The sequence below is a fragment of the Centruroides vittatus genome, unplaced genomic scaffold, assembly GCF_030686945.1.
Source record: "Centruroides vittatus isolate TY-2023 unplaced genomic scaffold, ASM3068694v2 contig_359, whole genome shotgun sequence".
NCBI lineage: Eukaryota > Metazoa > Arthropoda > Arachnida > Scorpiones > Buthidae > Centruroides > Centruroides vittatus.
In genome coordinates, this window is record NW_027122182.1 from 1,005,562 (window position 1) to 1,021,091 (window position 15,530).

Sequence of the window (15,530 nt, forward strand, 5' to 3'; positions counted from 1 at the left end):
AAAATTTGCTTTTAATAAATGCTCTGTTTATGTATAAATAAAAGAAAATGAATAATTATAAAGCTCTTTTTCTAGGATTTTCTAGTAATAATTATTCTTAAAAATATAATAGCTTTGATCTAAACTATAAAAACATATAATGACAAAAGTGAAATATAAATAAAGTAATTGAGTGAGTATATACTTATTATACAAATCAAATATTTATTCTTACAGCCTCATTAATTATTACAATAATACAAGATGTTAATTTTTTATAAATATTCCATTGTAAACAGTTTGAAACATTATATTCTAGGTATTACTACATTTTTAGTATAAATTTTATATTGCTTCCGTGTTATATATTTAATGTTTTAATTATTTCTGAAAATAAAAAAGTTCTATATATAGAAAATATATCACATTAAATTATTCTTAAGCAGGAAAATATAACACAAATAATCAACTAATGTAAATGAAGATATGAGTTGGCTATCATATGATAAGGTATACACTTTTCATTAAATATAACATAAATTAATCAACAAAAATAGTTTGTTAGAAATCAAAATTTTATTTATTTAATGCGCTTGAAAGATAGAATTGAAAACATGTTATATTACACAAAAAATTCTTGGAAACAATTGAAAACTCTATTTGTTCACAAATATTTTTGATTTTATATGTATATTTTGTTTATATTCAAGTTATAATACTAAAAAAAAATGATAAATGAAGAATTTTATAAAATTTCTGTTTAATATGATTTAATTATAAAATTAATAAGATAAATTTGAGTCTGTTGTTTGATTTTTTTTTATAAATAGTGAAAAATAACAAACGTTTAAACATGCAGTTTGTGTCATAACTTTCGTAAAGAATTTCAGTGTGTGTTTCATTATCACATTATGACAACACCTCTCTACAAATGATGTCACATTGGTCGTCACCTATGACAAAGCCTTTGCATTGTCAAAACATAAACACAGTGAATCAATTATGTAATGGATATTACCATAAAGTAATTTATTTACACTTTTATCAAAATAAAACACTAAATGACAATAGCATTACATTAATAAAAAATTTTCTCTTTGCTACATCTTTATTTTACTCCCATGAGTTTGTAAACTGTTCTTCATTAACACAATGGGAATATTGAGGCATGTGTGTGTTCATGGGAATGCTTTGTTCTATCACATCTAATTAATATCCATCCATTAATGCCCTTTGTATCTTCTGCATTAATTTCTGAATAAACCATTTCAAACAAATTCAAAAGTTGTTCCCTCAGTTCATGAGGAAACTTTTGAAACATACGCAAAAATAATTTGTTCGATTTGACAGACTTAAGAGACAAAGACAACCTATGACTTCATAAAAATTCTGTAACATTACATATCTTAACATTTTTTTGACTTCAAACTTGTAAAAACAAGAACTGATGAGTCATTTGTAACATACAAATAATGAGAATGTGATAATGTAAATTTCACAGCATTATAGTTCACAGAAATTGCACAAATCAGTTTAGTACGGCCACAACAGATCATAATGTGTTACTGGCCACAGTAAAGTATATACATTTACCTTTACCATCTTTTAGTGTTCCTATAAAAATGTAAGTATAAAAACTAAATTTTTAAGCAATATATTTTAAATGTGACATATTACATTAAAAAAGCATATATGACACTGATTGATAGTAAATGTTAAACATGACATGACAAGGATCGTTCTCCTTGCCTTTCTCATTACATTATATCACATTCCGAACTATCCCCCTCCCTCATCGGGTGTGACATCATTTACGGACAGCCTCTTATTATTAAACCCTTTATTGCAAATATCGTAGAAATTCTATATTTAACAATTTATTAATAATAGTAATCGATTATAAACGTAAACAAAAGTAACAGATACATACAAGAAAACTTTAAAACAAATTAACAATTATGGATTGAATACGTCATTTTTAAAATAGTCAAATAGTCAAATGGAAAAATAGTTCAAAAATTGCTGTTTTTTTTTGGACAAAAAATAAATTTATATTTATTTTAGAAATGTTAGATATATACAAAACTCAAAATAAACATACAGTAATTATTTTATTTGTAATTATAAAGATAAATAAACTTCATAATCAATTAAAAAGTTCAGGGTTGAGTTATAATGAATAAATTAAGTAATTGTGATGCACTTATACTATGTTTACATGATGAAAGTTAATTGGGATAAGATTAATCCTGATTAAGTTAACCAGGAGTAATGAGAATAGACCAAAAATGCATCTTGATTTAGGTTAACATGATGTCATTCTAGCAGTGGTTCAGTGCTGTGACTTGTGTTACTGCACTGAATCCACTTAAAGAAGATTAACTCAATTGCAGAAAGGGTATTAAAACAACCCAGCTCTTAGAATATTGATCAGGATCAAGTAACTCTGTTTTGTTCAATTGAAAAATGTTAATTGGGTTCAAAGGCTTGATTGGGGGTTAACTCTCCTTATGTAAATTTAGTATTAGGATTCCATCCTACAACTCGGGGACCCAGAATTTGATCCGGGCAATTGAAAAATCACGGCCCTGCCCACTGCAATTCTGGCTCAGTGGGCCCGAAAAAAATGGCCCTCTTAATTTCCACAGGACAAAGAATAAAAAGAAAAATGTAAATGACTGAATTTTTTATATTACTAGTGGTTTAGAAGTTCCAAAATTTTTATTTCCATTATTAGTTTGTGTAATACGAGAATATTATATTTACCATTTAAAATAAAAGCAAACATAAAATTTTAATAAATTTACTTAAAATACATTTAGAATAAGTAAAAATAATTGCAATATTTTAAATTTCACTATAGTAAAATGTAATTTTGTCACTCAAGTTATGTTTTATACTGGTAATTTAACATCTTGATTTTTACATGTACTCAAAAATATTAATGGCTGAGGTAAATTTTTAAATTAACATGAGCATAATTGAACAAAAAAACATTTAATTTACAATCTTATGCTGATGACTATAAAATAAATTTTTAATTTAATATGAATTTTTTTCTTTCATTAAACTATAAAAATTTATACCTACAGCTAGTACAAATATTAATATTTTTAATAACTAATAATTGTCTGGATCAGAAGTAACATAAATTAAATAATATACATTTGTAATCCGAGTACTTCGGTCTTTTAAGTGTTTCGTATCCAATATTCATTCGCGAAGATTTAAGACTGTAATTAATTCAGATGATTTTTATTTACTATTAAAGTATCATCAGAATTGGAATGCTTAAAAACACTGAAGTGTGTAGTTGGATTACAAATGTAAGTTATTTAATTTATATTTATATTTTTATTCATTATAAACATTAGTATTTTTTTTGAAATAGATTCAGATTGAAAAACAATGAATAAAATAAAACTTTGTTGCAAGTTATGAAATTTTACACTTTTAAGTTTTATTTTATTTTATTTTAATAACAATTAAAACAAGAATATTTCTTATTATTACGTATTTTGTTACAATAAAAAAAAAATAATAATTTTAGGGAAAAAGTTAACGATTTCTATGATATTTATAAGTCTATTGCTGTTAATTGAGAAATAGTAAATGCAGAAAATAAATTTTAGTGAGTACGTTCTTATCAGTTCGGGTCCTTGTTGATATGGTAGAACTCCGATTGCCCAAATGCCACTTAACCGAATATCCAGTTATCCGAACCACCACATACGTCACACTGCAATTATGTTATGTTAGGAATCACTGACCATGTTATCACATATTTGCTATGATAGATCCAAATGATAAGTAGGATGCTACTTGTACATTGATTGATAAATAAATAAATACAATACTGTGCTGTTACCCTGTAATTTCATTCTTTACATGTTAATCCACTTATATGAATTTTTGATTATCCGAATCATCTTCAGAACAAATCTATTCAGATAATCAGAGTTCTGTTGTGTGTAAATTTAGACCTCCACAGAGTACAAGTTAAATGTAAGTTTAATTTTAATTTCTTCAGCTTTTCTCAATTTCTATTTACACAAAGATTGAATATGAATATATTAATAGATGTAATGTGTTAAATTACAGCTGACCCTTGATAATCCGACAGGTATGGGACCAAAGGGGTGTCGGATTACCAAAAGTGATTACATATTTGGCATTGTTTTGCTAGCAGTAGCCTACAATATTCCTACATTTTACGAGTAAAATGCTGCCTAGGTTAATATGGAAATGAAACACCCATTTCAGTTAACTAAAACGTGTTTATTAAAAGAAATATGGAAGCCAATAAGTGCACATACAGTATGTATAGGCATAAATAATACAGTACGTACAGAATGGCTGACGGAAAACACAAGAAATGTGTGTCATCGTGTAAGAATTGGGTGGGGAGATTCATGTCGCAACATCCTTCTGTGCAAGCAGACGCGTAACGGGACGGGGACTACGGTGACCTTGACGGGAGGTGCGTCGAACTACTGAGCATGTCGGATTACAAAAGCGTCGGATTATCAAGGGTCAGCTGTATTTAATTATTAATTACTTGAGTGTTTTCAAAAGAATATTAAAAAATTGTACAAAATATCATGACCCAAGATTTTAACCACTTGTTGTTAATGCATTGTAACAGGTTATATCAAAAAACAAAACTTCAGTATTCTATAAACTCCTGCAATTTTGGGAACTCTAATGAAAATACAGAAAATAATTACCTATGAACTTTAATTTTGTAAATATAAATAAATAAATCAAATATTTTCTACCTGGTATAAAAAAACAAAACCAAAAGAATAATAGTAATAAGTAAAGCTATTCCTAAATACATATATTTAAACATTTGAGACAGTGGACATATGACCAATAGCTGCTGCAGTAAAAGAGTAATATAGTTAATACAGGTGCTCCCCTACTTAAGAACAGGTTAGGTTCCTGAGGTTTTGTCCTAAGTCAAAAACTAACCTAGAAAGTTCATTTGTACACAAAATTACCACATAGTGTTTGATCCTTCAATGTACTTAATAGAATACATTACACTCATTTACCTGTTGCTACTACTTTTCACCCAACGCACTTAGTTTTATAATGTCAAGTTTAGTTTCCATGGTAATAGAGCACACTTCTTGTATTTATCTCCACTGCTAGATTTACTATTATGTTTTGGATGCATTTTTGAAGCATTAATTTTAAAAGTTTATAAAAATTGCAAACAATAGCAAAAAATGTCATTACACCAACATTATCAACTTCAACTCTGTCTCATAAGCAGTAACGGAACATCAGAATTCTCACGAAAACAAAAAATGATGATACACAATAGATATAAATCCACATTAATTATTTACTAAAAATTTATTATTTATTACTGGCCAAAGATGACAAGAGACCCCATGATTGACAAGCGAACTTTAGAATCTGTGCAAAATTTTACATGTACTGTACAGTCAAATTGTTCGTAAGTAGGGGAGCTCCTGCACTTCTTTCACTGGTATTTTTATCACCAGATATTGGTTTAATAGAGGATTAAATGAATTTCAAAGCTAAGTGAGGCAGGCAGTCATAGGGAGGGAAAATCCATTGATATATAGCCTACAATATTCTGTATATTAGACAGACAGGCGCCCACTATTATATAAATAAATCCAATTTCTTATTTTGTTTAAAAGTGAAAAAATTATTAGGCAAATATAAAATTCCAAAACAACCATTAAAATTTGTTTCTTCTACATACACAATTTTATGAAAAATAAATTAACTTTTTATATCTAATAATTTATCATCATACTAATTTGAATTAATGAATATAATAACTAATACTTATTTTTATATATTATTTTACTCTCTCAATTTTATTCAGAACTGTGTACAGTACTGAAATCATCAAAATTTTTAATCATAATTGACTTTCTTTCTATTTTTATCCTGAATTGTCCTGAAAAATATCAGAATAAAATTGCTGATTACTACTGTTTCCATTCAACATTTAATCTGTCATAAACTGATTATAATACCAATACAATTCACTAAATACGATTAAATTAAATAGGTATTAAATAAAGATTCATAGAAGACCGTAGTCTTATGGAATCTTGTCAACAATACAATTACTACTAACACCCAAGTAAAACTTAATATTAAAATTAATGAGATTCTGTTTTATAGAGTGATCAAGTTAGAAGTTATATATATATATATATATATATATATAATTTAAAACCTTCGTCTATCCATTGATGTGCAGACTGTGTTTCCATCCCTTACAGTTTGTTTGAACTAAAATCCAAAATACTGTTCCATCTTTTGAATAACCCTGTATAGTTTCAATGGGTAATAATAAATTCAATTGTCTTACTCAAGCTACAATTTTTGTAATTTCCAATCAGGCAAGATCTAATCAATCACTGGTCTTGCAAGGGGAGGTTATGATATGGTCCTTACGATTTCACTAAAACCATTTGTATGGATAAATCTTAGTACGAACCTTTATTGAGCAAAAAGTGCACTTCTCAAATGTTTTCGAGAAAATCAGTTTAAAATTTCCGAGAAACTCGGAGCAAGTTTTGCAGAATTCTTCACTAAAAACTGCTTGGCTCAACTGTGCAGTTCTAACTTATTTTTGTGAGATTGCTAGTTCGAGTCTATATAAGCAAACATTTTTTAAATCTGTGTGATTTTTACATAAAACAATCGTAAATCACTTATTACACTAATTAGAAAATTTGAAGAATGAAGTGAAAATTCTCACACGGAGGAGTGGTAAGGCTGGAGCAGACTTTGGTCCTAGTGCTTGACATGATTCTCAGGATAGAAATACAATTATTAATATACAAGAATTTGCAAATTTTACAAATAAAATTTAAACTAATGCATAATTTTTCTTTAAAAAAGCAAATTGATACTTAATATAATTCTAAAATATCTTCAATAATTAACTTGTCAAGTAAAATTGACTCAACTAGTAAGAAAATAATCCATTGGAATTGTCTAAATCACATTCACATTAACATATTTTCTGTTAACGATCATTCACAAACTGATTGAACTAAATGTAAATGTTTCCAATTAATTAATTAATTTATTTTTTTCCAAATAAAGACTCTGTTTGATAGCTTTGTAAAAGGAATTGAATGTCAATATAATAAATAAGTGATAAATTAGAGAAATGAACGAAGAAGACAAATGTATTTTATAGAGTATATTTTAATAATTCTCATATCTGAAAATATTTTATTTATATTAAAATTTGAACAATAATTACAGAATTCTCAATGACATGTACAGTAATAAATAACAACAATTTCCTTTTTTTATTTTATTACTTTCAAAGCTCTAAATCTGTAGACACATTTAATTTTAACAATTTGTTACTGGGAATAATAATAATAATAATATTATTTTAACAATTTGTTACTGGGAATAATAATAATAATAATAATAATAATAATGTCAAGTACTTGAAAAGGTGCAATAAATAAGGTACAGGGCCATAAAGTTCAGCTTTACCTACCCCATGTTGCATGAAAGGTTTGCTTCAGTATGTAAGCTGCTTTTCATTAGCTTTGCATATAAATGATTCTTAGGCACATGTTCGTATACATGAATTAATGGTGGGGATTGAATGCACTCTATGAAGGAAACAAACTGAAAATTAGTAATGTTCTGTAATGAAAGATATTGTGATGATGTTATTATATTTTTGGGAAAGTAAACACATATTACTAGATATATTGTGAATGTTTTGTGTACACTGTATTCTGAATTAAAAGCCTTTATGGGTCCATGAATTCCAACTCTGGAAATGCTAATAATTATGCTACTGTCATGAAATTTTGATTTTTTCCTAATCAATATTCTCTAATTATCTTATAGATAAAGTATTATTTCAAAAGGTAGAAATATAATTCTAATCAAATTATATTCATTGAATATTAGAAGACAGATAAATAACACTTAAAAATCTCTCATTCACTTATATATTTTAAAACATGGTTTTTTTTTTTTTGCAGAGGAATTACCTTATTTGGAAGTACCTCTTCACACAGTTTTTAAATTAACACCAGTGGCATATGGATGCGATGTGGAAGATTTTAAAGTGCCTATCGAAGCTGTCGACACTCATCGTCCAAAACCCGAAGTAGATATCCTCTTTTTCGTCTTTCTTTTCAAATATAAAGAAAAAATTATGAACTGTTGTTTTGTTTTTAGATTCCAGGATTTTTAGAAGAAAAATTCCGTTTTAAATCGACAAACATTATCGAAGATTCTTGAAAATCTGCCGAGACGATTTGGAGTATTTTTATATTTGTATAGCCAAGCCGAAATTTTGCGGAACCAAAGATATTTTTATCCCAGATTGTATTTTTTGTAATTATGTCATTCCAAAATGTTTAAATGTTTTCATTCCAAATTTTATGATCATGATGATGATGAGGATTTGTTAATTATACACCAATGCATTTTTTCCCTCTCCCTTTTAAGAAAATAAATATTTTTGTTTAATCATGTTCAATAAAATCTGAGTGAACAAACTACATATAATAAAAAGACACATCAGCAGGGTTCAGAACATTTTTTATTAAAAACAGAAAAGGCAAGTAAAAAGTAATTGGCCAGGGAATCTGTCAGATTATATCCAGCTATAATATGGTTACTGTTTATGTTTATTTCAAAAATTAGTAAGGCATCACTGTAGACCAGGGGTCCCAACCCTGCTCTTATATCAACATACTTTTTCCATTATTGACTCTTCAATATTACACACAGACACACAAGCACAAATACCTAATGATCTATTTTAATCAATCCACTGAAATAAATCAGAAAATATGCATCCTACCAAACAAAAATGCTAACTTAGACTCCCAGGAAGTCTAAGTTATTTCATCATAAATAGCTTCATTTTCACAAATTGCAGTGCCAACTTCATTTTCTTAAATGGGAACCCTCATCTTTTATTGCATATTCTGATTCTACATCTAAAACTTTTTTTTACAAATAATGAACTTTAACACACTGTGGCACTAGTTTTTGTATAAGCCATCAAGTGTGTGATAAAGAGAAGACATTGATCTTGATTCCACCAAATAATATTTTTCTAATAATTTTTTAATCATTTTTCTTCAATTTTTTTCAGCAAACTTCGTAGATATCTATAGATTCACGTGTGCCCCATACGGCGACCACCTAAGGCTTTAAAAGCTCGTAACTTCTGGTAAGTGCAACTTTAAAAAATATGTTTTTGATTATTGCACATTATGATTCTATAATAAATGGGGATTTCCTTTTAAGAATGTGGAATTGACTTCATTTTCACCACTTGTAGCACCTTCTATCATAAAAATAATCAAAAAAATATAAGATAGTCCATCTTAGTGTCCGGACACAAGATGGAGCTAACATTTTTGGTTTTCAGTGGTTTAATTAAACATTTTTTAACATAGTTTTTCACTCTCAATTAAATTTAGGAAGATGGCTTTTAAAAATTATGTAAAAAGGTCTGTTGTATATGTACAAGGTGGTTTTAATGTTTTTAATTAGATAAGAAAAATTATTCTTAATAAATTTTATCTTTTTTAACTTTTTGTATTTACCAAACTTGGATATTGAACTATATAAAAATATATAAATTCTGATAAAACTTCGTAGTTATCCTTTTCACTTTCATCTCAGATAAAAAGTTGAGAATGTTAAAATAACCATAAACCAGTATTAAAGGCTTTAAAGCCGTTGTTTTATTTTTCTTGTAAAAGCATTATGATTGTCTGATCCTCATCAGTATGTTATTACAGTTTTGCTTATAAACAATAGTCATAAAACTAAAAATACAAAGGTATATTTAAGTTTTTTTAAAAAAAATATAACTGCTGCTTTACAAAATTTCTGGTGACACATTTATACCCATATTTAAATTTGAGAGAGAAAAAAAATTAGTAACTTTACATTTTTAATAAAAAAAAAAGAAAATAAGAGAACATTTTGCTGCTTTTTTTTAACTACAAAGTTTTAACTAAAATTACATTATATTTGCAAAAGATTGATCCACTTGAGAACAGGTGGCTACCTTTTAGTGCATTTCAAAATGTCAAATGGGATTCCAGAACAGACTATCAAATATGACAGGTAAGTGCATCACTTACCTGTCGTAATACAATAAGATTGCTTTCTAAAATCATATTTTCTTAAGAAATATCTCTTAGAATAACATTTCAAAAATTTTAAAATGTCTGTTTTTGTATAAACCTTAATATGAGGTATCCCAAAAGCTGCCAAAAATAAATTAAGCACTGAAAACACAAGCTCATTTTATCACTTGGTCAAAACCTTAAAAAATAAGTGTTTCTGCAAATCAAATTTATATAAAAGTAATTTCACACAGGACCCTTTGTTGGCAATTAGCATTTAGTTTATTGCAATAAATTTTTGAAAGATCATTCAAATTCTATTTACACAACCATATTAGGAATAAAAAGAATTTTATTCTGAAGTCAATCATTATTCCAGTTGTATATACAAAAATATCCAATTGTCACTGGCAATATTGTTGGAATTCTGGTACCAAAGAGGGCTTTCACAAAGATCAATTTTTATAGATGTTGGCATAATTAGAAATTTACAATTTAAGTGTTTTTTCAAAGGCCACGATACCTTCCTGTTTTAGCCTTTTCAACATGGGTTTGTATATGTCTTGTGTCATGGGCACTTGCATTCCTTTCTTTTGAATTTCTCCTAATAATAAAAACAATGCCATTAATAATGCATGCAGACACTAATTATTTCAGGGGACTGAAATAGATATTTACCTTCCAATACCATTTTGGTCGCTATGGCAGTGGGATAACCGACAGTTTTCGCCATGGCCGAGTATCCGCCGACATCTCCGTACACGACGAGGTTGATCTGCCTCAGTTCCTAAAGTAATAACGCAATTAAAGAAAGCAATTTCAAATTGATACAGATGACAATACAAACCTTTTTACTATCAGGCCACTGGATTTCTACATTGTGCCTCAAGATAATACAATCTCTCTCGTTGGGTTCTGAAAAGTAATATCAATCGTGAGCGGGCAACTTTTTGTTACATCAAATAAAGAAAACAAAATTATGCATACGATAAGCAAGTTTATTGCTTAAGAAATGAGTCAACGTATCCAAAGGAGTCGATAATTTTACCAAAGGCTCTTCTTCCAAGAGACCTAATCTGAAAACAATAAATGCAATCAGACGACGTACAAAAATTTAATACTAGCGTATGTAAAAATCTTACTTTTCTATGGCTTCTACTTGGTGCTCAGATTTATTCAATTGTTCAAACAGAAGGTTTTTCAGGTTTGAAGTGAGAATGTTATCTTGCTGACCGAGCAGAGTGCACATGAATTGTTTCTACAATCATTTAGCACACACACATAAGTATTTAGTCATAAAATGACAGATATAATATAAAAACTCCATCTCACCCACGTAATTTCAGGACCTCTGGGATGCAGGCAGGGATGGGGCTCGTTATTTATTAATCCTATTTTTAGAAGTCCTTTGATTACCTCGCAGTATCCCTTGAAATGAGAATTATAATATTGAGTAACACTAATTTAATAAAAAGTATACAATTTAATGGAGTGATGATGGCTTATTTCAAACTGTGGTCTATAGATCAGTGCCAGTCTGTAATGAGATTTCACTTAAAGCTTGATCATTCTATACATTAAAACTGTTAAGCATGGTAGAGTATTTGAAGGATAGTGTGCCTTGTATTCGACAACCATTTGTCGAGCCCAAGAAAGAGAAACTGTCCCAAACCAAACTCACAAGGAGACCCTACGGCTTTGGGGAAACGGATTTTGATGATCTTCGGTGTGGAGGTAGTACACCGTGTGAATGAACTACCTGTAAAATACTAAAGTGCAAGTACTCTAAAGTTCATTTTTCTCGATTACATTTGAGTATTGCACTTTAGTATTTTACAGGTAGTTCATTCACACGGTGTACTACCTCCACACCGAAGATCATCAAAATCCGTTTCCCCAAAGCCGTAGGGTCTCCTTGTCAGTCAACCTAGATGTTAGCCAATATCCTCACAGTGATGCATTCTGGAACACTTTTCTTCTAACACTCCTTAATGTAAATGTAAACCTACCCTAGTCACATAGTTTGCATCTCTGTTTCAGTGTGTGTTGCTATTACAGAATAAGGTTATAATGTGTAGAATTAGAAATAAAATTATGTCATTCAATTGTGCATGCATGCATCAATTATCAGGACCGTGACACTTAATGACTCGAATGTTCCGATACGGAGCCTTTTGGCTGCAGATCAAACAGACGGTAAATTTCACAGAAGTCCAAGTTACGGATATCACTTAAAATTTAATAAAATATTATGTCTGTCATCGGCTGCTGTAAGGCTATATAGATGTGAAAATATTTAGAACAATTCAGAATTTACAATTTAAATTTTACATATTATATGGTAAATAAATACTATATTTTGACAGATTTTAAAATGTAAACTTAAGAACAAATTACTTACGAAGTTTCCAAATAATTATACTAAAAACTTCCCAAAATCTTGTTAAAATATTTACCCTATATCGAAGAGTTCCCCTCAGGACTGTGTGAGCATTATTAATACCATATATATCTCTATAAACCGTCGAATCTCTGTTCGGAAAACCTTCCAGGTTGAATCCCGGCAAGAAGTTTATATCTTTAACGGAATCCATCAGTGCACCACCGGCAGAAATCTCTACTAACTGTTTTAAAACGAAATCCAAAATTAATAAATTATCGCAAAAATCGAGAGTCGACTCGAAGTCTCGTCGACGTACCTGGTCGTCGTTAATGTATCTTGCCAACGACAGTGTGTTCATCAGAACACCTTTCGGATTCCAGCTGTGAGAGAAAAATGTAATTTTGCTAAATATAATAAATTATTTCGAATTACAAATCGCACTTACCTAAATTTGTATCTGAGAGGATTGTCGGAATTCTCGGGTGCGGGAAGTCCACCGCAGTACGACTCGAAAGAAGTTACCTGCAGAATGTACCAATTAAGCAAGATTCTCTTAGAATATTGTTTGTTTAATGATGACGGAAACACAAATGGATTATTTAATTTTAAAAAATTTTAATAACGTATTTAACAACATTTATAAGAAATTTCTGTTCTTATTTGTCTTCCATTACAGTGTAATTTGTTACTGACATCTTTACTACCTTGTAACAACAAATGGTCAAGTTATTCTGACCTACGCAATGTAAATCAAGATGGCAAATATGACACATAACTCCATTAAAAATTGCTTATGTATTAAAGGACATTTGTTTTGAAAAACAGTTTAAAACAAGGTTGTAAAAATCTTTGTCTCAAACAGGATTCTTTTAACATGGTCCCATAGCCCTAATGTAAAAAATTTGTATGTTCTCGAATGCAGAAATGAAGAGAGGAGATTGTATATAAAAACAATGCCACGTAAAACAAATTTTATTATATGAGGGTTGATAGATAAGGTTTCAATTTTTTTACGAAATTATTCTAGTTCTTCCTAAACTAATGTGACTAAAATAGTGATAAAATCATTTATTTTATTCATGTTTTCAACATAATTGCTATTTAGAGTGATGCAATTTTTTCATATGTTTGATCAGTTTTTGAATTCTCTGCACGAAAAAAGTTTCCGGTTTTTCTTTCATTCGTTCCACCTGGTAGCTCTAACACCAACAAAGTGTCGACCTTTCGACGCCACCTTTAATTATGCAAATAATCAGAAATCCAACAGTGCCAGATCCGGGCCGTAGACGTTTAACGTCTCTGGCTTACGGGTACCAAGACGACCTTTTTTACCTATCCGCCACGGATTTGGCTAGACTCGTGATGGAGGGTGGGGCCAAACATATCTGGGACACCATCCGTGCAAGATTCCCAGTAGTTGCTCGCCCCGATTCGATCCCGAGTCCATAGAGCGGTAGGCCGACATCCAGCTATAAAGGCGGCCACCTAACATTCCGAGTTCTTATTCCACAACCTCTTGTAACTCAACAGATTAAATGTTTTTGTTGTTTCCTTGCTGCAGTACAGTCTTGAGTGACACAAGATAAATTGTTCTTTCTCTTTCTGTTCTCTATCCTGTGAAAATTTTACTCATTCTATACAAAGCAGTGATCTGGCAAAGTATTATGAAAATATTGAGTCAATTTGGTAGACGAGTTCAGGTTTAAATTTGATTGCTATGCAATGACACATCAAAATGAACAAGACCATGCACACACACAAAACTGCCAACATTTAGTATCCTAGTCTGTGATTCCTTCCCTGCATTTCACAGAATGATATAAAAGGAGATCTTATTTATCAATATTCAATATATACATATGTTTAGGTTTATTTATCAAACAACTTCTCGACAAATACAAAGTCTAATCGTGTACCATTTATGAATATTCTAAAATTATTAAAATTATAATCGAAATTTTACCTTTCCGCCGTTTAAATGAACTTCGTCGAAACATTCCATGGCTAACAGGTGATCTATACCAGGATCCAAACCTACTTCATTTACGACGGTTATTCCCGCATTTTCGGCTCTTAAATTTCAAGGACATTAACACGTTACAAAATTTTAATTTCGTTTTTAAACTCTTAAGGAGGTTTTTACTCACTCGTTCTGCAATTGCTTCATTTCGGCCGTCAAGTAACTAGCAGTCACCATATTAGTCTTGTGTTTTATGCAATATTCGGCAATCATCGGATGTAGGGTGTAAGGTAAGAGACTAAAATTAAATAATAAATTATTATACGAATTCTCTATTTAAAAAATAATGTAGAAACGTAACTTTGTAGAATGAGTCATTAAATCTAAGTTGTGTATGCATTAATTTTTTACTGCATTTAATACTATGATTAATTTGATCAATCTTTATTGTATTTTATTTTAAAAATTTTAAAGTATCAAATGGATTGTAAGCTTCATTTTTAAAATGGTAAGAGGTTTTTTTTCTCTCCTTAGAATATTCAACAAAGATCGATCAGGCTACTTTACTTCAATCAAACTTTTAACATCCTTGAGCAAAACCATTCATTTTAATGCAATTTTATAATTAAATTAATAGATATGGCAGTTATTACATAATCTGTATACATACTACAACAACAACAACATACTACTACTACTAAACTATATGACAAGACTGCATTATCACATTAATACTTATGTTTATGTTACTAAGAAATGGTTGCTAATATAAATGCAGTTGGGGAGTTTAGGTTTTTGGAAGCTACTTTTGTAAATATTTCAATTGTTTTTGGAATAGGAATGACAAATCTTTCTGGAAATGTACGCTAAACTATGCATATTTAACAGAGAATTGATGCATGTTAAAATTATGTATGAAAAGATAAAGGAATTCATGTAAATCTTAAAATATTTCCAGTTTCATAATAATAATTCTATGTTTTACCTAATTTTTTAAAAAATAAAATACTGAACGAACTATTTATATAATTATATATTTGTTTCTCTAGTCTAGAATAATATTTTTATTATTATT

The 15,530-nt window shown here is 29.3% G+C and overlaps 2 protein-coding genes across 8 annotated transcripts in view; one reads left to right on the forward strand and one right to left on the reverse strand.

Moving 5' to 3' along the window:
• Positions 1-8,490, forward strand: part of LOC136974898 (6-phosphofructo-2-kinase/fructose-2,6-bisphosphatase-like) — a 67,998-nt gene extending 59,508 nt beyond the window's left edge. For both annotated transcript variants that reach the window (XM_067269883.1, XM_067269884.1), the window contains exons 13-14: positions 7,998-8,125; positions 8,197-8,490. In XM_067269883.1, the coding sequence (XP_067125984.1) occupies positions 7,998-8,125; positions 8,197-8,259 (191 nt within the window). In that variant the 3' untranslated portion in view covers positions 8,260-8,490. The remainder of the gene's footprint in view (positions 1-7,997; positions 8,126-8,196) is intronic.
• A 1,881-nt stretch (positions 8,491-10,371) lies between these two features.
• LKRSDH (lysine ketoglutarate reductase/saccharopine dehydrogenase) overlaps positions 10,372-15,530 on the reverse strand; it is a 33,034-nt gene continuing 27,875 nt past the window's right edge. For 3 of the 6 annotated variants that reach the window (XM_067269875.1, XM_067269877.1, XM_067269878.1), the window contains 11 exons: positions 14,643-14,753; positions 14,459-14,567; positions 12,941-13,017; positions 12,812-12,875; positions 12,569-12,736; positions 11,445-11,540; positions 11,255-11,370; positions 11,100-11,188; positions 10,960-11,027; positions 10,791-10,899; positions 10,372-10,716 (listed from right to left, as the gene is read on the reverse strand). In XM_067269875.1, the coding sequence (XP_067125976.1) occupies positions 10,601-10,716; positions 10,791-10,899; positions 10,960-11,027; positions 11,100-11,188; positions 11,255-11,370; positions 11,445-11,540; positions 12,569-12,736; positions 12,812-12,875; positions 12,941-13,017; positions 14,459-14,567; positions 14,643-14,753 (1,123 nt within the window). In that variant the 3' untranslated portion in view covers positions 10,372-10,600. Of the gene's footprint in view, positions 10,717-10,790; positions 10,900-10,959; positions 11,028-11,099; positions 11,189-11,254; positions 11,371-11,444; positions 11,541-12,568; positions 12,876-12,940; positions 13,018-14,458; positions 14,568-14,642; positions 14,754-15,530 lie in introns of all 6 variants that reach the window. The other 3 variants (XM_067269874.1, XM_067269879.1, XM_067269876.1) reach the window with 1 other exon arrangement.